This window comes from Thamnophis sirtalis, unplaced genomic scaffold (genome assembly GCF_051295495.1).
Source record: "Thamnophis sirtalis isolate CommonGarterSnake01/CBP01778 unplaced genomic scaffold, rThaSir2_p1.2 scaffold_8, whole genome shotgun sequence".
NCBI classification, from domain to species: domain Eukaryota; kingdom Metazoa; phylum Chordata; class Lepidosauria; order Squamata; family Natricidae; genus Thamnophis; species Thamnophis sirtalis.
Genome location: NW_028261388.1, coordinates 20876898 through 20904810, shown reverse-complemented (window position 1 = coordinate 20904810; position 27913 = coordinate 20876898). Strand labels below are relative to the sequence as shown.

At 37.8% G+C, this 27913-nt stretch overlaps 1 protein-coding gene across 1 annotated transcript in view; it reads right to left on the bottom strand.

Annotated features, from left to right (window-relative positions):
* Window positions 1-16443: 16443 nt before the first annotated feature.
* FGF9 (fibroblast growth factor 9) overlaps window positions 16444-27913 on the bottom strand; it is a 49237-nt gene continuing 37767 nt past the window's right edge. Inside the window, exon 3 of the mRNA XM_014060535.2 lies at window positions 16444-21338. Coding sequence (XP_013916010.1) covers window positions 21093-21338 — 246 coding nt within the window. The 3' untranslated portion in view covers window positions 16444-21092. The remainder of the gene's footprint in view (window positions 21339-27913) is intronic.

Below are 27913 nucleotides of genomic sequence, written 5' to 3'. Positions count from 1 at the left end.
AAAGATAACTACTCACTTAAATGTAGTAGTAAAGGGTAGTAGAATGTTGGTTTATATAGCAATAGCAGTAGACTTATATACCGCTTCATAGGCCTTTCAGGCCTCTCTAAGCGGTTTACAGAGAGTCAGCATATTGCCCCCAACAATCTGGGTCCTCATTTTACCCACCTCGGAAGGATGGAAGGCTGAGTCAACCCTGAGCCGGTGAGATTTGAACCGCTGACCTGCTGATCTAGCAGTAGCCTGCAGTGCTGCATTTAACCACTGCGCCACCTTGGCTCCTCAATCAGCAAAATTCAAATTCAGAATTGCAATTAGCTGTAAGGCTTGCAGGTGGACTTTGGCCAATCAGTATCATTATTGCTATGTGTGCATTCATAACTACACATGTTAAAGTAATTTGATGAGATGCTGTTCAAGAGCCTTGGTGGCACAGTGGTTAGAATGCAGTACTGCAGGCTATTTCTGCTGACTGCTGGCTGCCAGAAATTTGGCAGTTTGAATCTCATCTGCTCAAGGTTGACTCAGCCTTCCATCCTTCCGAGATGGGTGAAATGAGGACCCAGATTGTTGGGGGAAATAGACTGACTCTGTAAACTGCTTAGAAAGGGCTGTAAAGCACTGTGAAGTGGTATATAAGTCTAAGTGCTATTGCTATTTGATTAAATAAACGTCAACTCTTAATCTATATTACTATATGAAGTTGTTATAAGATTGTGATGATAAAACAGGGAGTGGCAAACCATGTAATTTTGATAGGAAAGCATGTTATAAAGTCAGTAATTACCCTGATAAGGAGTCGAGCCTTGTAGCTCAATGGTTAACACATTTGCCTGAGAGGCAATAGAGCACAGGTTCGATTCCCAACATAGGGTATGGCTAGCTGATGAGAGCTAAATAGCTTGAAATAGATCTATACTAGTCTCCCTTTATTTATTTATCAGCATAAATATAACAAATGTAACAAAAAGGCAACAGTAAAAAAATATTGGGTTTCTGTCTGGATGGTCTCTTGTGACGAGCCGAAGACAGAGAGTGGAAGTGTGACCCTCCCATATTTGGGCATACCAGGGGTTGTGACTTTTATATATATATATAATTTATATATATATATATATATATATATATATATATATATATATATATATATATATATATATATATATATATATATATATATATATATATATATATATATATATATATATATATAAATATATATATAATGTTTTTTTATTTGTGCTGATAAATAAATAAAGGGAGACTAGTATAGATCTATTTCTAAATAGCTTGAAATAGATCTAAAGCTAGAGCTAAATAGCTTGAAATAGATCTATACTAGTCTCCCTTTATTTATTTATCAGCACAAATAAAAAAACACAAATATAACAAAGGCAACAGTAAAAATATTGGGTTTCTGTCGTGATGGACTCTTGTGACGAGCCGAAGGACAGATGATGGAAGCAGTTAGCTTCCTCCCATAATTGGGGCTTACCAGGGGTTGTAAAAATCTTATATGTGTGTGTGTGTGTGTGTGTGTGTGTGTGTGTGTGTGTGTGTGTGTGTGTGTGTGTGTGTGTTTTATTTGTGCTGATAAATAAATAAAGGGAGAGTAGTATAGATCTATTTCAAGCTATTTAGCTCTCATCAGCTAGCCATATCCTTATCATATCCTTCATATGACTATAGTTGTTTGAACATCCCTTTATAACAAACATTCCAAAATTTAAAACAAAACCACATATTGGCATTCCCTTATCTATTTTCAATATCATCCAAGGTTGGTTGTTTTCTTGTAGACATTTTATTACCAAACTAAGTAACTTCATCAGTGGTCTCATAGAGTGATGTTTGCTCTCGTTTTATATACTGGTGGCTTGCCCTGTCAGTATTGGTGAGCATGGTGTTGGTGGTTCTTTGGGCTGTTGCTTACTGCAAGCTTGTTTGTCGAAATAGGTAATTCCTTTATTGGAGTATTGTTTTCTTGGTCTAATGCTAATCTTGCTGTTAATCTCTGCTCACCTAGGTGTTGATTGCTGGTGAATAAATGTTTTGGTCTTTTTGTTCCCTTTTTGATTACCTCTTTTGAATAGTATGTAATGATATTGTTCATCACTTTGTGCCTGTTTATGGCTGATTTGTCTGAATGTTAGGTTTCCAGAAATTCTCTAGTGTTTTTTTAGATTTAATTTGGTCTAGGATGCTCACAGTTTCCCAATTGAAACTAAGCTAAAGTCTGCCTGTGTGTTGTGAAATTAAGGAGTTTTCACCATGCCTTCTGACTGCTAACTGGTGTTCATGAATGCACTCTGCTAATCGTCTACCTGTTTGTCTATATACAGTGGCTGTTACAATCCTTAGACTGTAGGATGCAGATGGGGCTGCTGGGTCATTTACTTAAGCTGTTTTGAAGGGGTTTAGTGCGTTTATGTGCTACAGTGATAGTTGGTGGTTTCTGGGATTGTTTTTGAAGTATGGCAGACTAGGATGAATTTCAGTTATATTGTAATGTTATATCCATTTAACTCATAGGTGCTGTAGGAAGTTAGCACCCACTCCTCTCCAAAATATTCTAGGAATTATTAAAAAGGCAGAAAAGTATATTTCCCTAATTGAGAAATGGAGAAACATGTCTTTTTTGGGCAGGAAGCAGACTCATTCTTAATAGCTCCCACCCTCCTCAATAGCCCAAAGCAGATGTCAGCACTTAAGAGATAAAGAGATAGCTAGGTCTATTCATAAGCACATGTCCTCACCCAAGATCCAACAAAGGTGATACTAGTGCCTGCTGGGAGCACCAGGTACCGTTCCGGTATGGTGCTCCCCATGGCCCACCTGCCCGCCTACACTCCTTACCTGTATTTGAGCTGTTCGGGGCTTCCAAGCATGGAGCATATAGCACCACACGATGTTCCACCGAGCAGCTGGAGCATCGCGGAGGCATCACAGAGTGTCGCGGGTGGTAAGTACACATGCGCATGCTCATGTGCTGGATACAAAGCCCCGTTGCACCGCACTAGTTGCACCGGGATCTGGAACTCACCACTGCCTTAAATGGACATTTCTTCCAACAGTGCCAAAATTGGGGTGGAGTAGGAAAATGAAAGAAGGACTTAAAAGAGAATTTGATAACTAGACAGATTATTTGGGTATTAAAGTTTCTTGACCATGTGGAATGGGAAAAAGGAATAATTACCCTTAAGATTAGTTGTTCTGTTTGCTTCACCTAACTAAAACAAATGAACAGGATATTGGTACCAATACCCCCTGTGGGGAGGTAAATGAGTAATGAATGTCATGTTTCTGTTTTGGGAGATTGTGTATGAGGTCTACGTGACACAGGAAGGCCAGGTACTTTGGGATGATCAATAAGTTGTCTAAGAGTATAAAAGACTGTAAACAACTGCCCTTCGGGGTTCAGATTTTGCTTGACCAATCGCTACTGAAACTTTACGCAAATAAACCTCTCCCTCTGACAAAGAGCTGGTCTTGTCTCATTTTCTGCTACAGACTCACTGGAGAAGAGCCTAATGCTGGGAAAGATTGAGAGCAAAAGAAGAACGGGACAACAGAGCAGTAGGTGTGAGCTTAAATGAACTCCAGAGGATGGTAGAGGACAGGAGGGCCTGGATGAATGTTGTCCATGGGGTCGCAATGAGTCAGTAATGACTTCACACCTGACAACAGGAAAATGAAAGGCAACTTGTACATCTTGGGAACTGCATGGGGATAGGACAAAGCAAATGTGGGCAAGTCCAAAATGAAAACCATATATTTTTGTCTTAAACCCAATCCATTTTCTTCATAAACAGACTTCTCTTACATATCTCTATCACCTAATCCTTTCACTAAAGTTAAGTTTAACTCACCAATGAGAGCTAAGGCCAGAGATTAGTCTTTTAGAAATTCTGTAATTCTGCTTTAAATCTTGAAGGCAGTTGTTTTTAAGGGTCGAAAAGAGCACCTCTCTGGTCACATTGCTCTTCTTTTCAGAGCACTTGCATGTGGGTTTTTTTTAAATAGGCCTCCCTTGTTAATTGCAGTAGCAGCTGAACTTTATTCTGTGCATCAGCCGAAACAGAAGCTACTGGTCTCAACCTGCTTGGTTTGAATAATGATATTTTTGCATTGCATTGTCACTAAGTGCCATGCAAAGAACAGGAATAAACCAAGTCATCTGAACTTCTTCTACATCTCATCTGTTACAAAGGTATTGTATTTGTATTTATTAGTTTGTCAAACATGTACAAGATAGCAGGTATAAATATAAACATGGATTTGAATAAAAGAAATGAATACAAATAAATGGGGACAGTAGGACAGGTTGTGCAAAATCTTTTAGGACAGAATAGAAGATAAACTCATTTCCAGGGGGCGACAATTAAGTTCATAATCTCTGGTCTCATCGTTATTGTATGAGGAGAGGCCACATTAACATTGACAATGTGTAATTGGCTTATGTCCCACACTGAAGGAAGTATACCTCTTGTTCTCGCCTCCTAATTTTTCCTGCAATAAGAAATACGTGAGATAATGTGGGCTGAAAGAAAGTGGTCACCCAATAAGCTGGCCTGGTTGAGGGCAGTGGTGGGTTTCAAAAATTATTCGAACCCACTCTGTGGGTGTGGCCTCCTTTGTGGGAGTGGCTTGCCGCCCATGTGACCGGATATGAAGATGCCGATGACACTTGTCAGAACCACCTTAAATTACCTCACACACAGCACTGGCATGCAGAAGAATATGATGTAAACTTGTTTTCTAAAAGGCATCTTTGGTTTGCGTTAAAACAACTTCAACACACGCAATGTTCTGATTGCACCACAAACGCAGTAGTCATCTTTACCTTTCACAGAGGCACTGAGTTTTATAAATATAACCATGATAGTGTAGAATAATCATATCCAAGGACCAGTGGTGGGTTTCAAAAAATTTTGGAACCTCTTCTGTAGGTGTGGCCTGCTTTCCGGGTCCACTGGTGGAACCTCTTCTAACCGGTTCGGTAGATTTGACGAACCGGTTCTACCAAATCAGGGGTGGGTTTCAACCGGTTCGCGGCGGTCCCTGCAATCCGGTTGGTCGCCGAACCCAGAAGTAAGTAACTTCCGGGAACGGCGAAGCCCCCCCCCCGCGCCCACGCGCGCCCGCACCCGCTCCTTACCCGGTTTTGCCGAATTCTGCACTTCCACGCATGCGCAGGACGCATACAGCGCCTGCGCGATCCTCCAGGAGCAGCTGGAGCATCGCACAGGCGCTAGTACCGGTTGGAACGGGGCGAGAAACCCACCCCTGTACCAAATAGGTGCAAACTGGTAGGAACCCACTCTGGTTGAGGGTGAAATAAAGTCAGGCTCTTTCTTCACCAAGACAACCACTACATCACACAGTTCTTACTAGAAGGTAACATATTTTTTTCAAGGAAAACCCATTGTTGTGAGCTTCTGAAACTCAAGAGAAATTGCAGGATGAAGTTGTAATGTCTTCTGCCACAAATTAATTAAATTAGACACAGCCTGGATACACAAATTGGTAACCAGTGATTAGTGCATCACCAATTAGATATGGCATTTTAGAAGTACATTGGGCTACAACTGTAGAGTTGGCTATATTTCAAAAGGGCTATGCCTTTTTTTTTGCTCCTGCTATCAAAAAACGGCTGCTTTCATTAAAGAAAGGATATGACATTCAGTTCAGCAATCTCTTCTTGACATCAGTTGGAAATTACTTGACAGATTGACAGTTCTCTCATTTTCTCCTAATCCCTTCAGCCAACCATAAGGCATACAAGCTGTGAGGGGAAACTCCTCCTTCTCCTTCACCACATTTTGAAATCTTTATTTTTACAATGCCTAGCTGCACCAAGAAGCTATTCTTGGTCTTTTAATATATTATACATTGACACATCAATTTCAACACATTAATTTTGACCCATCAAGATTCAATCCATGACTTTATTGCAAAGAAACAACGTGATGCCTAAGGATGCTTGTTCTTTCCACAGCAATGCCTTTTAGAAAAGTGATTTAAAAATTTTAAAAAGTGATTATTTACAGCAGTTCTCTTTATAGTGTTCTTCTCTTGAGCATACTCATGGTTTTATCTGAAGGTTATTTTTGGTGAAACAATCTTACTTCCTCAACTACCATATAATAAATGCTTATTTTTGTACATTCTCTTGCAATTATATCCCTGGTCATTCTGGTTCAAAATAATTATTAGACAATGTTATTCTGATTCTGTTTTAGGGATGGTTTCCGGCAGGCACTACTGCCAGTTTGCTCGTGTGCGTGCTTTGCGCGTGCATGCGCAGTGCAATTAAAACCATTCTGCGCATGTGCAGAACTTAAAAACAAGATGGCGGCACCCGGGGAACCGGTTTGGGGACGTGGCAGACTTGGATTGCTGCCAGTTCCAGCAACCCAGGCCGCCAAACCACTACCGGTTCAACCGAACCCATCCGAACTGGTAGGAACCCACCACTGTTCTTTTTCATTTATGAATTGGAATTCGACACTTTTTTTTTCTTATCTCACAAATTTTTTATTTTCATTTTCATGCACTCACACTTTTTATAAGGCACCTGATTTGTTTCTAACCTTGCAGCTTACCATTATGAAAGTAACAGCATTTGAGTCTCTTGACAGATACCCCAAATGTTCCCCAACTTCAGTGCCCATTTTCTTTGCCCCCAAGTTCAATTTACAATGCTTCCAAAAGTGATCAGAAGAAAAAAAAGCAGCAGCTGTTTCTTCTTGCTCCATTTATTCATTCATGCTTTTTTCCTTTAGGCCAATGACCTAGAAAAAGGAGAGTGGAAATACAAGGGAAATGCTCCCTAATAATACCAGTCCTTGACTTCTAACTTTGATACAAGCGTATCTCCAAATAAATTGCTATGATCTTCTTCCTTTTCTGTGGGAGGTTCCCATCCTCCTGATTTGTATACATAGAAGCTCCTGGGCTATTCCTCTCTCCCTCCCTCCCTCCCTCCCTCCCTCCCTCTCTCTCTCTCTCTCTCTCTCTCTCTCTCTCCACCTTTGCTCAAGTGATCTACTTGCTTTGTGTTCAAGCCCTTGCATGTTTACCCAATCACATTTCTGACACTTTATTTTTTTTAAAAAAAGAGAAAAAGAGAGAAAACAGGTTTGTGCACTTGAAAAAAAAATCCCAGGGGGCAAAGGAAGTAACTATTTGATTTAGCACTTTGTGGATTTATCCCTGACTTGTCTGAATTTTTCCTAATGGGGATGACTTTGGATAGGGGTAGAGGGTTTTTTTCCCTTTCTAGGCGAGCAACACCTCCCTGCCTCATGAGTTTTCATCTATGACTGTCTAAAGTTGTTCAGCTGCAAACTTTACTGATTCATAAGCCAGCAAATAATACATAGCAGTGGTCCTATCAATAGTATTGGAACACTGGACGCTGAGAAAGAATAAGTGGGAGAAAAATAAACATTTTTGAATAGTGTATTTCAAAATAGTTGATAATTTGGCTGTCATTGACTTCAAGAAGTGCCTGTCAATCAATGTAGAGATATAGTGATATAAAGAAATAGAAATAGGCAATGAAGAAGATATACAATATCCCCAGAAGTGGGCTGCCCTGAAAGAACTTCAACCTAAGACTAAACACATGTCAAAATATTAAGCATTTAGCTATGCAGTCACCAGGAGCCAAACATAACTTCACAACATCTGTGGTGGCGAGGTGGCGCAGTGGTTAAATGCAGCACTGCAGGCTACTTCAGCTGACTGCAGTTCTGCAGTTCGGCTGTTCAAATCTCACCGGCTCAGGGTTGACTCAGTCTTCCATCCTTCCGAGGTGGGTAAAATGAGGACCCGGATTGTTGTTGGGGGCAATATGATGACTCTGTAAACCGCTTAGAGAGGGCTGAAAGCCCTATGAAGCGGTATATAAGTCTAACTGCTATTGCTATCTAGGATAAGTAACTTACTTTTGAAGGACAAAACACTGCCACTTAAATCTAGTTATAAGTATATCTAGATGACCTATTTTCCATAGGAAAGCTCTTCATTATCAGCAGCACTGCAATTGAATTGTAACTTGCAGTGATTGCAACAATTAGCTCTGTCCTGAAAGTAATATTTCTCCCTTACTTTGAAATAAAAAAACAATGGGTTGAGATTTTCAGTTAACCACAATAACTTGCCTAGCTGCCAATAGAAACTAGTTTCTATAACATGCAGACTTTACCCTTTGTGTGTAATTATCACAGCCATCATGCTTAAAGAGAATGAACATAATGGATGTTATGATCTTTTTGGTGATAGTACCTCAGTCTCAGAGTTCTGGCCTCTTGATTTATCAAGAGTTTGAGTTTATCAAGATATCATCACATAGCCATTATGTTTTTAAAAACCATTTATTAACAGTAGATGTTGTTAAGATCAATCTTGGGTGCAGTCTCATGATATTTAGAACAATTGTGTATTTAGTTACTCTAAGGTTCGGTAGTTACTATAAGTTCATGAATAGGAGCTCCAATTCACTTTTAGATTCTATTTGGCTTTGGTGTAGCCATCAGTTGTTATTTTTCTCCTTTAAAATAAAAAGAGCAAATCACATGACATTCAGTTCAAACGTTTTGTACAGCAGCACTAAAGTTAGCACAAAAATATGTTGGCTTCCCTTTGGCTACGAAGCTGAACAGGGATTCTGCCCACTTAAAGAAGACGGTGGAATGTGAGATGCCATCTTTGGTTGACTCAGCCTTCCATCCTTCCGAGGTGGGTAAAATGAGGACCCGAATTGTTAGGGGGCAATATGCTGACTCTGTAAACCGCTTAGCAATATGCTGACTCTGTAAACCGCTTAGAGAGGGCTGAAAGCCCTATGAAGCGGTATATAAGTCTAACTGCTATTGCTATTGCTATTGCTATTGGTACCAAGCAGAAGAATAGGTCATTTTAGAATCATTTGCTGCAGAAGGATTTCCTTGGCCTGGCAGAAGCTGAAAAGTACCACCTTTGAAGTAGACCAAGAATAGATGACAGAAATTCCCTTTGCTTGAGCAGGTCAAGGACAATATGTGTTCATTTCCCCAACAAAGGAATTATATGGTGTGCCTATATTTGCATTAGGGCAAAGGATATGCAAATGAGTTGTAACTCTTCCATAATTGATATACTTTTCCTTGCATTTTAAGCACATCTAAACAAGGCTTTTTCATATCATATTTGCCAACTTCAGCTCATGCGGAGAGTTGCTTTTTCTTGCTTTACAGAGCATCCCATCCATTCACTCCACCTAACTTTTCATCTCTTATATGTATCCATTTTTCGGATCTTGATTAAGCTTTTTGTGGAGTCACAATGGCTGATGCTTCTTCCATCCATCGTTTTTCTCTCACTGGAATGGTTTGTCATTGTGCTTTTAATGTCTCAATTTTTTAAAGGTATTTTCATCTATCTTGAACTCACTTTCCCACTAGCTGCTACTCCATAGAATTTTGTTTATCATGGTATGGAGTTTATTAAAGCATGTCTTTTTTAAAAGTAAAAAAAATATATAACTGCATCAGTTTTAGTTTCCCTTAAAAGATACCATTTAACTAAAACATTTCTTTTAACTGAAGATTTTCACATTAACTCACATTATCAATTTGCTTTTTTCTGTGCAAAACATTAATGGTAATGCAGGCAATTATGAACAAGGCTTCTTTTTGTCAAGATTTTCAATTTTGCCTCGTTTTTTGTTTTTTGTTTTTGCAATTGGATCTGTGCTTACGGTCATCTCCAACCTGTCACTGCAAACCTTCCATTTTGTATTCTTGATCTTGAGATGAGCGTGACATGTCTTAATTTGCCTTTCTTATGCAATGAATTGATGGTGTAGCAGATAAGTCTAGGACAAGATTGCTTTTGTATTGTCAGGTCAGTTTTTGTGTATTGGGGTGGAACAAGCAGAAGTCATGCTCCTTTTTGCCCAGTAGACAGATGTGACAGTGCACAATCCTTCTGAACCAATCTAAAATACCATTCTCAATCTTCTATATATTAAAAAATGGCTCTGTGTGTGTGTGTGTGTGTGTGTGTGTGTGTGTGTGTGTGTGTGTGTGTGTGTTCCAGCATAACTCTGGAACACCTTGAGCAATTTCAACCAAATTTGGTACACAGATGACTAACTCTCTGGAAACAAATACTATGGGAGTAAGACACCCCTAACACCTCTCGAGGTGGGTGGTCTATTAAGATACAGCCTGTTGTGCCTTAAAATGGCTTCTACCATACTGCCATAAAAGTGCTTCTACTGTACAGCGCAGTGGAATTGCCATGGTAATGGTTTCACAGTACTCCACAGGGGGGCTCCTTCTGGTAAGGGGAGAAATCCAATATTAGAAATTACGTTTGTTCCGGGATTATTTTTTAGGGCAAATGTATGGATTAGGATAAATAAATACCCAGGCGATGCCGGGTTATCAGCTAGTGCTAAATAAATGTATGGAGTTACTTAAGCAACTAGTTGCAATAATTAGGATGGGCGACAGGCAAGTTTTCTATTACTTAGTGATTTTGGTCTTTGAATCTGCCTGTGAGCTCTAATTACAATCTGGCTTACCCCACATTAACTCTAGTAGATACTTCTGCAGTTACCTAAATTGCATATCCAGTAAAATAGAAAAAATATCCACAGAGCTGTCCAAAATAGGAGATAGGAGAAGGTCTGAACCAAGGAGAATAACAAAGTAAAAGTTGTGCAATATCCAGGGTTTTATTTGCATCACTTAGGATGTAAAGTCAAATAATGTTTGTCTTATGTATTCAAAGCCCAGTGCTTCCCTGCCCCTCCCAAGGGCCTTCTATCAGCATTAAAAAAATGCACTGGAAACGGTCCACTTATCTGGACCCAGGATGTCTCCATTGCAAGAAAACATGTGCACATCCACCAATCCCTCATTTTGTACTAGCAACTAACAATTATTTTGCTCTTCAAAAATAACAGTGGTTCCTACTATTAGGTCAAATTCAACAACATCAGAAATAAACCAAATATATTATGACATAATAATGCTTCCAGCTTAGCAATTTACTTAGAGTAACTCAGTCTACATTAAAAAGAGAGAGAATGTTTTGAAGTAGATCTGAAAATGGCTCTTTTTTATTTTCAACTCTGTGTACAACATTATGCTTCACTGAATCTGTTTTGGAGTCAGCAGACAGGCACAGTTGTTAGCATAAAAATGTGAAATCCTCTCCACTGCAAACTGACAGATGTTACTGCAAGATTTTCTTGCACTTTTGCTGACTCATTGCAGCACTGATTTTTTTTTTAAAAAAGAATGTGCATAAAAAAGCCATTAGCACGTTAGATAAAATTCAAGATCTGCCAAAATGACTTGTGAATCAGCTTTTTTAATGCATACATTTACATATTTATAATACAGAGAATCAGATCTCCATTAATTCTATACTGTCATCTCTATAGCCCCACATCATCCTTGCTAAGGAAAAGAAAGAAGCTAAGGGTTAGCTGAAATAATAGCAAGAAGACCCATTTAATGTGGTCACAGTGACTAATGCTGACATATAGCCTTCATGTCCACAAGAGCGTGGACATTTAATGGGCCAGGAATTAAACGTGCCAAGAATTAAAGGGCAAAAAAGCAAAGTGCCAGGTTGACTCAAATAATGGCCTTCCTGGAGTAATTTGAGTAGCCTATTTTCTGTAATCACTGTTGATCAGTATCTTTGGGTAGAGGCTAAGAGCTTCCAGTATAAAACTCTTTGTTTAGAACTCTTAAATGTTGAAACAATTTCTACTGTTTGTGGCAGGTTGATTTCAACATTCTGCCTTTTGAAGTGTCTTTCACTATTATTTATTTGACCTTTGCCGTAACTTTGTTGATGATTTCCTGCCAAACTACTGGACTTGCAATTGATAAGGAGCAGTACTTTTCCCTATTAATTTTACTATAAGTGCCTTGTTAGTTTTGACCCTGAATTGTCAGCCTACTGGTTCTGTCCTGCCATGGGAGCCCACAACAGGCCAATCATGCCTCTAGTTTGATTAATTTCTTGCGTATCAAAGGTACATAAAACAATAATTGAAATTGTATACTATTTATGCTTCTGGGTTTAACTGTAACAACTGATATTCTTGACAAAGTATTGAGGCATGGCAAGCTTTCTTCTCCGTCCATAAAAGGATGCTTTCTGTTTGTTTATGTTGGATAAATTGTAGAACTGATTTCATCAATACAGGTACAGTACATTAAATCTGCAGTTCTGAAAATTCTCAGCCGTTGTTTGGTCAAACTATAGGTACACTGTTCAGTGTTTTTTTAATGTGAAAAATGTGAGATTACACCAGTGGCACATAACAGTAGTAATAGCACTTAGACTTAATATACTGATCCGTAATGCTTTATACACTCTCTGAGCATTTTAAAAATGTCAGTATATTGTCCCCAATAATCTGGGTCCTCATTTTAATGACCTCAGAAGGACAGAAGGCTGAATCAACCTTGTGCTGGTCAGCATGAAACTCCTGGCTATGGGCAGAGTTAGTCTGCAATGCTGCATTCTAACCGCTGCACTACATCTCACATAAAGACTTCACTCTGTTCCCTATGAACATACAGACTTTATACATGAAAAATCTTCTTCTTCTTGGATATCCAACTATGTGAACATAGCTATGCACAATTACTGTTATTCATACATGTATATAGGAGTATAATACAGTATATTGCATATAATATGGCACTTTATGGTATTATTATTACATTACAGAATATAAATGTATGGCTTTAGATGTGGCCATTCCTTTCCTCCGTGTATGTTCAGAAAATTCTGTGAAATCTGTCTATCTACGGTATATCTCATCCATTTATCCATGCAGCCAAGGGTTAAATGAAACATAATGCCTCCTGTGTTATAAGTCACGATACTCTGATATGCATTACTGATGTGCTAAAAGGTCTGGCATATTATTTAGTATCTGGGTTTTTATTTTTTCAGTTGTTGACAAGTTGCTCTGAGAATAAGTTTTATTATTTGTGAAATGAAAGCCTGCAGAGAGAACTTATCAGTGCAATGCTTTATGATTTTTGACTGCTGAAGACATCTCCAGAATTTTAATTCATTGCGAAATGCAGATTATTTATGGTAATGACTGTTGACATGACTGGGGCAAAATAAAAAATAAAAATCAGGAACTAGGAAGAGCTGATTCATGCGATCAAGAATGAAGTGGATGGCCTGTGACAGCAACTACCAGTAGTGATTTTTACGTGAGAAAAGTTGATCTGATTAAGGACAATTGCAGAATTACTCAAAGGGGAATTATTTCAAGTCTCACATTTTCTAGAATGTATGGATCACATTACCATTTTTTTTTCAATATCAGGAGAATTGTACAAGATGGGCTTCTTACATGCTGATGGCGTAGATGACAGCTTTAAGTATGAAAATATGACAGGAATTGTTATCATGCTATAAGAAGCTGAGGAATTTCTTCATACCATTGTAAAGGCAGTGAAACATTGGTTCAGCTTTATGCCCAAAAATGTATGTAAGTCTATGGGATGTCATCACCAAGTTTTAACTGGGGGAGGATTCAAAACTATACTTTGGCAGGAAAAGTCATGTTTACTGTTTTCTGGAATCAAGATGGTGGTATTTACATGGACTTCCTTGAATTTGGCACCACTGTCAACTCTGGATGCTATATTGCAACACTCCAAACTTGAAACAATGATTAAGTTCAGGAGTACAAGAAGAAAAATAAGCCTCCTTGGGGCATAAAGAGAGGGGGGGGACTCTAAGGGGCTCTACAAATTAATTCCTTGAAAAAACTACTAAGTAGATCAGGGGAAAATCTTATTGGAAAACAACTTGTCTTCTTTACTTCTGGTAGCTAACTTAAATAGATATAAATTAGTTTAACAGCCTCTGAAAAGGAGACTAGAAACTTAAACAGGGCCAGTCCTGAGTAATTTTTTAGATAATTAGGGACTTACTGGGATCTACCTAACCTGCTAGAAACAGCAGGACTTAGGTTTCTGTCTCTGCCATGCTATTAGACTTAAACAGAATTTACTGGTTTAAGTACTATGTTGACGAAGATCAATAATGACATCTACAGTTTCACCTACCTAGAAAAAGCAATGCAGCTGACTTTTTCTCATGTTTAAGAGATGTACTATGATATAATAATATAACAATGCTCCAATGCTGTAGTTCTTGTAGTTCTGAATTGCCTTAAATTGCAATCGGATGATTTTTATGGAATTCTCACTATGTTTAATATTATTATGCTACTGTCCCTTAATAATTTTATAACTGCAAATTGGGTGCTTTTGTATGAATGGGACAGAAGGGGGAGGAGAAATTTACTACAGTCAATGACTATTTAAAAATGGGTTTTTGTGAAATCCAAAACAAAGGCAGCTCTGAATAAAATGTTGTTACAGAATATTGTTCAAAAAACTTTTGTTAGCTTTCATGAGTGAATTAAAGTCAAACCTTTCTATCTTGTAAAGTGAGATTCATTGGTGTTCTATATGCAAGAATTTATCTTGAAAGTAGGGAGATAAATCAAGGAGATTTTGGTCCTAAACAACTGAAAAGGTGAATCTCTAGAACACTGGGTTAAGTGCTATTATCCATAATTATAATGGTGGTAAAGTAAATGTGAATGTAAAATCTGTCTATCTTATCAAAAAGAGAGCTTTGGATGCAGGACACAATTTTACCCTTTAGATAAAGGTTGTGTTGAATACAAAAGCAGATCTCAATCTAGCAGTTGAAATGAGAACAGGAATATGCATCCTTAAAACAAAAATACCAAAAAAAGGGGGATGAAGTAAGAAGCGAATTCATCTGTTCTAAAAATATCATATAGATTCTTTGCTTAAATGGCAGGTTGAAGAATTTACTATGTCAGTTAGCTTTGTCTGTGTTCTGCAGAAATGGTCCAAATATTTTTGCCATAAGGCTGATTTGTTAATGGGAAATGGGAGAATCTCACTGATTTCCATGAGAATAGATTAGTCCTTTAACATCTGATAAATAACATATAGAAACCAAAGTTAGGCATCGTCAGTAGCTCCATGGATTCCAAAGTATATCTGAAGAACACAAAATTGCCTCACAAAATTGAAGGGGTTTCACATGACCCATTGACAGGCAATTCTGAGAGTACTGATGGCCAACTGTAAATCCCAACAATAAATCTTTTAAATAAAGTGCAAATCCTTTTTGTCTTCATAGGTTCATGTAATCAGGTAACATTAATGGATTTAACATTTTTGTCTGTGTGAATTATTTAAAAGGCCCCGTGTTATGTGTTTACTTGTATATAGAACTAAATATCAACAATAAAGGTTTCTTCATATTACAAATGTCTCTCTAAAATCAGGTGGTTATAGTAAAATCATCAAGATACTGACTGTGGTGGTGTGACTAAAGTTTCCTCTTTATACACAATATATCCCTGGCTAGAAACAAGGAGACTGATGTCTAAGGAGATTCTCAGTCACTCGAATCATGGTTGTCGCAACAGTGCTTTTTCAAAAGCCCAACTGCAAGGAATATAAATCCTTCCATTCTCCACCATTTAGTCAGAAAAGAAATTTATTGGATGAGAAGTGAAAGGTCTTCAAGGAAAAACAAAGAAAATCCAGTTGCCTTTTGAAAAAGCACCTTTGGGACAGGAGACGGTGAATTCTATTCCTGACTTAGACAGAAAGACAGTAGGATGAACTTCCAGCCCTAGGAAGGAGACTATGGCAAACTACTTCTGAAATTTAGCCCAAAAAAATTGCTGGGGCCTACTCTGAGCAGTTGTGATGGAATGTAGTCCAGACTTCCGGGGCGAAAGGATTCCAGAGGAGCAAAAGATGAAGAGTTAAAATCAGTGTATGTGTTTAATGGCGGAAATAGTCTATAGGCAAAGAACCATAAAAGAAACTGCTTAGAAAAACCTCATCATCTCTTTGTTTTTGGAGTTTGATGGGCAGTAAAAAGGAGCCAACACTAACTTTAGACCCCCCCAAAAAAATCACACCATTTTTATTTATTTTTCTGCCATATTGGAGAACCCTCTCTAATAGGGTTTCACTTTCTTTGCCCTTTTCAAATGCAGAAGTGCTATATGTAGCCTCCTCAAGCCCTCTTTGGAATAAGGCATCATCTGTAAGGCCACACAATTAATATAAAAACAAATACCTATACATCAAGGGTCAGTAAAGGGTGTAACCCTTGATATAGTATTTAATTGCTGATGCCTTATGGGGAGAAAAATAAAATTTATCTTAAGCCCTATTTTGGAATTATTGTATTCTGCTCAGAGGAATGAATGGATAAGAGTGATACATGAAAAACAGTGTTTTGTTGAGTAGAAATTGTTAGCCATTGGTTTTATTTGTTTTCCATATGGTACACAAAGCTCTGAAGTCTGCTTCTATGAGTCGAAATATCCATGTCCAAGAAAGTATCTATGATAATTCCGTATCTCTAAATATTCAAATATCCAACACAACACTATGGGTTATTTGAATATATTGGTTATAGTTTATTGTATCAACTGCCACAAAGTCATAACATTTTTTTCTTGCTTATTTTTAGTCCTTTCTTTAAAAAATACAAAAAAATAAATTAAAACACATTAAGTAATATTAATGATCTGTCTGTGATCAACCCCTCCCCCCCAGCAAATTCCACATTAAGGCTAAAAATATGGACTTATTTATTCTGGTCAGTTGTGGCAAAGCTGACCTTTGCTTATGGGTGTCCTTAATATTTTTGTGGACATAGTGCAAATCTGGATGCTTATTGCTCCTTGAATCCATCTTTATGCAACTACACAGGTAGGTAGACATACATACATACACACATACCTATATCTATCATACATATAGATAGATATACATATACATACTTTTATCCATATAGATATACATGTGTACATCTTTCTGCTACTAGATGTTGAACATGCTGTCCTTTATCCCACTTCCTTGTAAGATGATCAATTTATCGTCCAAATTTTAAGGATACCGTTGAAAAGTAATTTATATTTAAAGTCATCTTAAAAACTTTTATCATTTTTCCAGTGAAAGTGGTCTGACCATTAAAACAAGAGGTCTGTACAACTTGTGAACCATCAAGTTGAATACAGACCAGCATTAAGGCTTATCAGGTGCTTGATTTGCCACCTATGTCTGCAGTCTCTGGCAGCCAATTTTATAAAGCTGTAGATGGATTTGCTCATGCGCTGTGAGTGAGCTTTAATCTTGTTACTTAATACTGCATTGCATGTGCCTACTTTATAAAGATGCAACTGATTCATTATTTCAATGTGAAGCAAGGATTTAAAAAGATAACTGACAAGGGGTGATAAAAAAGTTATTACAAAATAGAATAAACCTCTTAAATCATTGGCTCTGAACAAAATTAATTGTTCAATCCTGGTCGTACTTATTAAAGAATAAGTCTTGCTAGATTTCAAAGGGTTCCATATTCAAGATACCACTCGAGCTATATTGTTTATAGGTTTAATTGTTCTGTAATTATGTTTGGTGTTTCTTGGAGTCAATCTTGGTGTCAGTTTGAAAGGATTGATCCTAGTCTAATTTTCTTAGCAATTCAGACTGAATTCAGAAAGTCTTACATTTGGTTATAATATGAACTGAAAATAGATTGATATCTTTTTCATGTTGATGTCATGGAGAGCTCTCATTGATCCTAATACAATGAACATTTTTGTGCTAAACCAGCACAATGACTAATGTACATATTATGACATTCAGCAATGTCTTGGGAAAGGGTGGAGGCAGTTTCAAAAAAGGCAAGATGGCATCAAGGCATTACAAGAGACACGTGCAAATTCAGATATACATGAAGGAGCAGAGTTTCTACTGTGCTGTCATGACCTCATCTTGATTATTTGATGACCTTCGCCCTTGTGGGTGCTGCTTATGGCGTTCACAAGCTGATAATTATATGGGACAGCTCTCCAACAAACTACATGAATAGCTGCATCTTATCACAGCTAGAAATTACCCAAGACTAGGTGTTGTAGATTAGCTAACACTACGGATACATTTGTCACAAGCTTATTCCTAAAATAATAGTCCCATATTTGTTTTCCATCTCCCATAGTATGTAATGTCTGTGTCTTCATAACTTCAGCCTTGTGCCATTGATTATTTTAGAAATGGCAGGAAGATGTTTAACTCACTGACTCCAAGGGTAGAGATGGTTTAATGCATCAGCAGAACAAGTAGGAGATAAGAAATTGTTCTGACCTAAAACTGATTGTATGAATTCACTGCATTTTCTTGTCATCTTTTTTTCCCAAAGGGCAACCATATAACCAATTAAAAGTATATTTAATTCACTTTGAATATATTAACCATTTTTTCAGTATATTCGTAAGCACATACATCAGGATTCCCAATTCCCAATTGATTGCTACTTCAGACCTGAAACTGCTTGTTGTTTGAGAAGACCTTCTTGTGGAAAGTCAAGGTATAAATATATGGTTCTGAGATTGCTTCAATAGCAATAGAAATAGCACTTAGACTTATATACTGCTTCACAGTGCTTTACAGCACTCTCTGAGCAGTTTACAATCTCAGCATATTGCATCCAACAATCTGGGTCCTCGTTTTACCAACCTCGGAAGGATGGAAGGCTGAGTCAACCTTGAGCCCCAGCAAGATTGAACTCTAGACTGTGGTCAGAATTAGCCTGCAATATTGCATTCAAACCACTGCACTACAAGGGCTCCTAGCAGCTTCCAGTAGAAGGATTGTCCTGGTTGAGATGAATTTTGAGTTCACAATGAACAACTCTTTACTTTCTAGGAAATTGTTTTTGCATTGCAGCACAATCAATGCATATGCTAATATTCTCTTACAATTCCTTTAGGCTTGGCTATAATGCAAAGCACACATTTCTTATGTATACTACTTTTGCATCCAATTCTACTCCATAATTTTTGACGTTTCATTAAATATCAATCAGTTATGCAGCTGAAAAGTATATAATAATGATTTGTTTCCCAACTCCTGGTTTGATTGCAAAAAAAAAAGACTCAAAAAAAAAGTAGGATTCTGGTATATGACAAAGTATAATGAACACAGGCCAGGTCTTCTTGTAACTCAGCAACAATATTAATTTTAGACTGAGGTTTGCTGTCCCCAAATAAGACATTTTTTTTTACTTCTTGGGGCCTTTCTGCATATTACACATTCTGTGTGTTATTTACTAATCTTTATTGCATGGGATGGTGTTATGTGCAAATCCTGCTACAGAGAACAAAAGAGCACTCCATTTTACATTGAATCCAGGCTATAACCAGAGTCATGTTGAGCTGACTGTATTACTGTAGTCTAAACTCTCTACATTTCCTCTGCCAACTTTTATTGAAATGGTATGTACATGTAAGTGCATGAACTGCAGTCATTGTCAAGGTTTCTGCGGCCTCTGTTGATCTTAGGGCTTTATGACAAAGCCTCTCCTCTATGGGTAAGCCCAAATTATAGCTACTAACAAAAGGTATGCTTGCACTCATTATGTTACACAATCCTCACTGATACACATTATGCAGTGCAGCCAGCACAATATGCTTTAAGAACATTTGAAACATAATTTAAGTATAGTACTTTCACCCACATTGTAATTCTCAATAGAAATGTACTCTTGTCATCTGCAAGAGTCCTATACGTATTATGATAGACCACAATGAAAGCATTTTTCCCATGAAAGATAATAACCCCCATGGAACTTGTGTAATTTCAGAGTAGATAATCAAGTGCACAATTAAACAAGTTTACAAGAGTGAGAGCCGTGTCTCTGGCCTTTGTTACTACTTGTGTGAGAGAACCTTAATTGGTACAAAAATATCCTAATAGACATTAGAATGTTTCTGATATTCTGCTTAAGCTTTTTTTTAAAAAAAAAAACCATACATATTTATGATGTAGCTTTGGTATTATCTGCAGTAGGTTTAACAAGTAGAATATATCATATAGCAACCCTTCTTTTCTTGTGTTTTATATTCCACAATTGGGAAGTTTGTAGATTTAAGTTTGATAAGTTACTTATCAAAGAGGAAATACTACAGACACAGAATTAAAGTTTTGAAGACCCAGTTTTATCTTTAATCCTCAGTAAGAGAGGGAGAGGAAAGGGGGAGATTTTAAGCTATGAAACAAGCAGTCAGAAGAGTAAGCACTCAAGAGTCATGAGTGGTGTGCATAATTTTACAATAATATGGGCACAAAAAATATTGTTGCCTTTAGTACATTAGGATCCCTAGATTCCTCTTTGCCTCCATGCATCTTTATGTTTGACTTGTATGAATGTAATCACACGGTCGTAGCTGTTTGCTGTTGAAATGTTTTCCAGAGCCTATACTATAGCTTCCAATCTACCTATCTGGCCTGTACAGATGTCATTAAAAATAAACTCTATATAATAAATAAATATATAAAATAAATAAAATGTTGCCTTTGGATTTCTATAAATAAATTTAACTTTTTTTAAAAAAAAATCCTGTATTACTAAGAGGTCTTGAAATTCATTAGGGGGTGACTCTCAACTGAGCAGTCAAACTGAAAATAAGTCTCTTTTTTCCTGTGTGGATTTTAGACAGACCATACCCTCCATGCCTTTGATTTAAAAAAAAAATGCAGCGTACACTTGAGCAGGCCACCAGCCAAAATTCTTCATGAGTCAAAGTATGGCAGCTATGCTGATCTAGGATGAAGTATACAACAGACCAAAAAAATTAAAAGCGTGTCTATTTCCCAGCATGCATCAGGCCTTTCCCACCTTCCTTCGTTCTTCAGCTTCTGCTTTCACTCTCAAACATTCTCACTCTTTCTTTCTTTCTCACTCAATAAATCAAGCGATGGGCATAGGCTCTCTTCCAGAAGACAAACCTTTTAAGTGCAGAACACCATCAGCAAGTTTCATCCAAGCCTCCATCATATATTATGCATGCGACATAGTTTGGCAACAGTGGAGCTGATGTGATGACACAGCTAATCAATTAAGAACCCACCGCATGAAACCTTTATAGTGGTTGTTGGTTTATAAGGGCTCAAGTGAAGGAAATGTCTTTGTCAACTTTGGCTTAAAATATCCTTATATAGTTCAGGGACTTTCTCAGGGTCCACTGGCCTAGGTAAAAAATGCGTGAATTTCTGATGCCGTTTAGTCCTGGTCCCTTCTCTGGGAGTTCCATCTCTATTTAATGCGACATAATATCGTCTTCCAGTGTCCACATGCTTATATAGGTTTGATGAGTATGTGTTATACCAATTCTCTTCAAACTGCTCTCTGAAAAAACACTCCTGGGTTAATTTATCCTGTAAATATAAGAGAGAGAAAAAGTCATGAATGGATTATTTTCCCACAAGGGTGTTGCATTTGGAACAAAGGTGAATAATATTTTTATTTTCCCTTTTATTATTTTTAACTCAAAGTGATGAACACACTCAATACTTCTTTCTCTTCCTATTTTCCCCATAACAACAACCTTGTGAAGTTCAGTTAGGCTGAGAGTAACTAAATATCTTATTATTAAATATCTTATTCCTCCTATTGGTTTCTAATTCATTTCTTTCTTAAGCATCTGAATCGTTGACCAGTTCATAGCTCTACATTATTACTATACTCTTTCTCAGCCTACTGCCTTTCAAATCTATTGGATTACAACATTTCTCATTCAGCAATCTCCCAGGGAAAATCACATCTAAAAGCCATCTTAGTAAGAAGACTAAAATATTAGGATAATTAACTGGATCTTCATTAATTTCTAAATCCTAAACATTTAAAAATCAAACCATCTTTTGCTTTAAAAAAATAGGATTGTGCCATTTGATGCTACAATTATAAAGACATATATTTTAAAAATGCTTAGAATGTATTTGTGCCAGTGTTGTCCGAAGGTATTTCCAGGGTCATGTGGCCAACATGGCTATACACTGAGAAGTATGCAACACTGTTACTTTTCCACCAATATGGTATCTATTTATCTACTCGCATTTGCATGCTTTTGAACCGCTAGGTAGGCAGGAGCTGGGGCAAGTAACAGGAGTTCACCCATTGCACAGCACTTTGGTCTTGAACCCAGGCTATTAGCTTTCAAGCTGACAACTCAGTATCCTTAACTGCTGAGTCACCACACCCTTCGGAATGAAGTAGTAGCATAATATTATGATGTAATATTGTAACAGGGTGGGTTTCTCTGTTTACACATAGCATATAATCTAGTAGTTTGTAAAATAGCAAATTGTAGGGCACTTAAACCAACACATTTATTGAGATATACTCTTTAAGAAGGGGTAAATACCTTCAAGATTCAGCTTCAGCCGCAATAATACTCGGGCAAACAATAGATACAAACTCAAGGTAAACTGCTCCAAACTCGATTGCAGAAAATACGACTTCAGCAACAGAATGGTCAATGCCTGGAATGCTCTACCTGACTCCGTTGTTACATCCTCAAACCCCCATAACTTTAACCTTAAACTGTCTTCCATGGACCTCACCCCATTCCTAAGAGGTCTGTAAGAGGACATGCATATGTGCACCAGCGTGCCTACCCTCCTTGTCCTACTGCCCCCATTTATTCGTACCCATTTCCTGTGTTCATGTCCATGTTTATACTTATACATGTTATCTCGTACATGTTTGAAAAACTAAATAAATAAATAAAGATTCTTACTCCCTAAAGTTGGCTTAAAATAGACATTTTAAAAATCCATTGAATGACAATGAAAGAATAAGACACTTTTACTTTCATTAAGTTTTAGCTCTTAAGAACAACATATAGCAACTAAAAGAAACCTTTACTATAAAGGAATTAAGAATGTAATGGGAAGAAAGGTTAATGAAGTGAAAAGAAGAAAAGAAAATTAAAGTTACTCTTTAGCTCAAATGCTAATAATATGCTCCAGAGATAATGGTTTGCCAGATGACACATTCTCTAACACTACATTGGCTGCATGCAAAGAAAAACTTTTTAAAATAAAACTCAGTTGCCCAATATCACAGGATTTGATCTACTATTTTTAATTTTAAAAAATTAACAATGCTGAAGCAGATATGATTGTTTCCCTGGAGTAAGCATCTCTTTCTTATTTATTTACAGCATTACTATACTATATCTATACTAAATATCGTGGTTTCCAATATATTTCTACAACACAATTATAATCCAGATATTTTCTTTTCAGGTCAGTTTCATTTATAGCAACTGTATAGCTTTCAAGGTAATCTCCGATAGCTGTAGTTATTTCAGTATCTATGTATAACTCATTCAAGCGGCTCAAGAAACCTTTGCTTTGAAATTTTGAATAAAGGAAAATGTAGAAATTTTATACATAAAATGATGAATAAAAATGTTTATATTGCATTGCAGATGGTGAACATATGGGCTTATCTGAAAGGGAAACATCCACTTACATTTCACATAATGAATTCAAGAGCTGTTAGGCAGTGATAGTTTACAAGCTGAATATATTTATTGAGAAGGACTACATCATACCCACCACACATAGAGATTATGTATCAAGAGGACTAGAGATTTCAGTACTACAACCAAGTAGAAGATATAATTCTTCTCACATCCTGCATATGAATTTCCTGAAGGTTACTCATTGAAGGGAGTTTTATTGCACAGTATTTGCCCATAATAAGAATAATAATTATTCTTATTATGGTCTTAAACTGCCCTTTCAGTGGTGGGAAATGACTTTCAAAGACCCAATGAAAGACACAATGTTCTCAGTTCCAGACATGACTTTAGGGTGTACACAAAACTTTTCACACTCTGATTTTTATCGTGCTCTTAAGTTTAAAGTAGGGTTTATTAGGGATGATTTTCTACCCCATGTCTTTTCTTCACTTTTCCCCACTTTCCTAGCAAGCTTGGCTGATCTTGAAAGAAACTAAGGACAGGTAGTCCTGGTTATTACTTGGATTGAAAACCACAAGGAAATCACAGAGCTATAGGCTCAACTGGAAATTTTTTTTAAAAAACCGACAAAGGGCATGGTAAAAGCTCTTCCACATTGTAAAAAAACAAACCAACACCCCTTCATTGTGATATCTTTGTAATCACCATTAGCTGAGTTTGAGCTTAGGATGTTTTACCTTTATGTTAAATTTACAAGTACTGTAAATAATTTTCCACTGTTCCTGCAATTTTAATTATCAAAGTAGTTGTTCATATAATCACCTAACCATTGTAACCTTCACCATGGATTTCTCAAAACAGCCTTAATATCATATGCTATAAACCAGTGTTTTTCAACCTTTTTTGTGCAAAGGCACACTTTTTTCATGAAAAAAATCACGAGGCACACCACCATTAGAAAATGTTAAAAAAATCTAACTGTGCCTATATTGACTATATGTAAAGTAATTTTCCCACGGCACACCTTACACTATGTCACGGCACACTAGTGTGCCGCGGCACAGTGGTTGAAAAACACTGCTATAAACAAACATGCATATTAATCAGTATGGAGGGGAAAGATCCTTACAAAGCCTTAGATAGATAAGCACTTTACCCATTAGTTTACTTCTATGCAAAAATTTTAATAGAGAAAAAGAACCAACTCTGATGTTTCAACCTCATTGTGTAACATCAATTTTACTGAATTCTACAATAGGTAAGAGTTGAATGTGTTCTAATAGCCTCCCACAGCTTATCTAAGAAGAAGAATGCAAGCAGCTTTGTAATCAATCTCTTCTTTTTATTTGCTGAATAGTCTTTAAATACAGCACTTGTTGTCTTAACATTTCTTTGAACAATTTTTAAAATTACTTTGAGTTCTTTCAATTGTAAATCCAGATGCTGTATAGAAGTCAAATGAGAAACTGGCAAGAAACTTACTGTTTTTTTAATTCTTATTTTCTTCAGGCAAATTAGATCATATAGAGTTACACTGCAGAATGCTTTCTGATATTAAAAAAGAGGCATGATATTAAATGCCTCTCAGTCTATTCTTGAGTTATTCATTTTTCCATACTTATGTGATGCCATGATTTGAAAATAAGTTGCATCTGTAAGATAATTTATTTGTTCTTCCGGAAAACTTAAATTAATTGTAAACACCACCACAGGATAGCAGCAGGCTTCCATTTTCAAAATAGAATTGTGATTAGTCCTACAAAGAATTATAACAGGATGGTCTATGATAAGACATAGCATCACATGAATAGGTTAGTTCATGATTATCCAATCTTTTGACTTGCCTGGGCCACACTGAGGTAACAAGAATTGTCTTGGACTGCATATAAAATATATAGTAGTTACTGTATATAGATAACAAACTTCCTTTATTTTTTATTTTTAATATGAAACCACATTACCAGCTCTCCAGTTGCATATGGTCCACAGGTTGAACATGCCTAGGTTATTTTAGCCATATCATAATAAATATGGGATATAACCAACAAAAGTGTGTACAGTAAAGGCTATGGTTTTTCCATTTAAAATGTATGGCTGCTAAAGCTGGACCATAAGAAAGGCTGAGCGTCAAAGAATTGAGGGCTTTGAACTATGGTGCTGGAGAAGACTCTTGCGAGTCCCTTGGACTGCAAAGTGACCAAAACGATCAGACTTAAGAGATCAACCCTGACTGCTCTTTAGAAGGCCAGATCTTGAAGATGAACTCCAATACTTTGGCCGCCTGATGAGAAGGAAGGATTCACTGGAGAAGAGCCTAATGCTGAGAAAGATGGAGGGCAAAAGAAGAAGGGGATGACAGAGAATGAAGTGGCTGGATGGATTCACTGAAGAAGTTGGTGTGAGCTTAAATGAACTCCAGAGATGGTAGAGGACAGGAAGGCCTGGAGGAACGTTGTCCATGGGGTCACAATGGGTCAGACACAACTTCGCAACTAACAACATAACCATAATAATGGTTTACAAAATTAAAGCTTAAGAAAAAAATAGCTTTGAATTCCATGTTTTGCTTTCCATCTTTTTAACATTTTGGCAGTTCTCAATGGGCACAATGATGTTGAGCTGGCCACGTCCACCCCGGCCATGCTCCCCCTGCCCCCCCCCCCGAGCTCAAACACAACCCCGATGTGGCCCTCAATGAAATCGAGTTTGACACTTCTGTCCTAGAAGCCAGGCCCGTGACCCGTCAAAACCGCGGTCCACAAAAGCGCGATCAACGAAAGCGCGCATTTGACGTCATCACAGCGCGACGAAAAAAATTAAAAATTGAAATAAAAATAAAATTAAAGCAAGCTGATTCACATAAAGGTAAGGGTTAGGTTTAGGGTTAGGGTTAGGGTTAGGTTAAGGGTTAGGGTTAGGTTTAGAGCGTTAGGGTTACGTTTAGCATTAGGTTAAGGGTTAGCGTTAGGTTTAGCGTTACGTTAACTGTTAGGTTTAGGGTTAGATTTAGGGTTAGGTTAAGGGTTAGGGTTAGGTTTGGGGGGGTTAGGGTAAGGTTTTCGCTTTATTTTTACATTTTTCGATCACAGCGTGATATTTTCGTCGCGCTGTGATGACGTCAAATGCGCGCTTTCGTCGACCGCGATTTTGTCCTCCGCGGTTTTGTGGTGGAACCAGCCAGGCCAAGGTCCATTTGCATCTGAACAAAGGGATATCTGCAGGAATGGTGAATTGATGGCTTCAACTGTGCAGCTATGGATGCTAATTTGACTTTTCTGATCCTCCTATATATCCTCCCCTTCCTCCGTAAGAGCACATTTGTGGGAACCTCAAAAATCCCCTTCCACCTGCTGAAATCTGGCATAACCATTTTGCACTCTTTGTTATTATAGGTGGGCCAATCACAATTGTCTGATTCCAAAGTCTGCTCTAGTGAATCTTCTCCATGCCCTTTTCTTGGCTACTTCAGTTGCTGCCAGCCAGTAGATACAAGCTGGATTCCCTGGGTATTTATTGGTAGCACTCTGCAATCAGAGTGCTACAATTCTACATATCAATTCTGCATGGGGCTGCCCTTGAAAAGTGTTCGAAGACTTCAGCTAGTCCAGAATGCAGCCGCGCGAGCGATTGTGGGTGCACCTAGGTACACCCACGTTACACCTATCCTCCACGAGCTGCACTGGCTGCCCATTGTTCTCCGGACTCGCTTCAAAGTGCTAGTTATTACTTATAAAGCCCTGCATGGCCTCGGACCTGGGTACCTGAGAGACTGCCTCCTGCCAATTACCTCCCAAAGACCGATTCAATCACACAGGCTCAGCCTTCTCCGGGTTCCATCTGCCAGCCAATGTTGGCTGGCGACCCCCCGGGGGAGGGCCTTTTCTGTTGCTGCTCTGGCCCTCTGGAACGAGCTCCCTGTGGAGATCCGGACCCTTACTACCCTCCCAGCCTTCCGTAAAGCTACCAAGTACTGGCTGTTCCGGCAGGCTGGGGGCTGTTGAAGTATCCAGCCCCGTTTCATTTGCGACTGTTGTGTATTTTAATATTTCTTGTATTGTCTTATTTATCCCCTTCCCCGTTTCATTGTGAGCCGCCCAGAGTCCTTCGGGAGTGGGCGGCATACAAAACCAATAAACGAAACAAAACGAAAGAATCAGGAACATGGATCACTTATGATCAATTTCTCTCCTCTTTTCTTTTCTTTAGAGAGAGCCCTGGTAAGTCTGATGACTAATTAGAGAAGTGAACTCACCTCACTCCATATTAAGAATCATGCCATTAGGAAGACATGCTTAGTGGAAGCAGATATGAAGCCAGGAGTCACATGATCACAACTCAGATGCTTGGCAATCAGCTCACGGTTACAACCTGTCAGAGGTCATATGACCATAATTTGCCAGTAGTTCCCCCCCCCAAAAAAAAAACCTGACAAAAAAATTCATTAGGGAAGCTGGATTTGCTTAACAAGCTTGTGATTCACTTAATGACCACCATGAAAATTGTTGTAAAATCAGGTTTGAC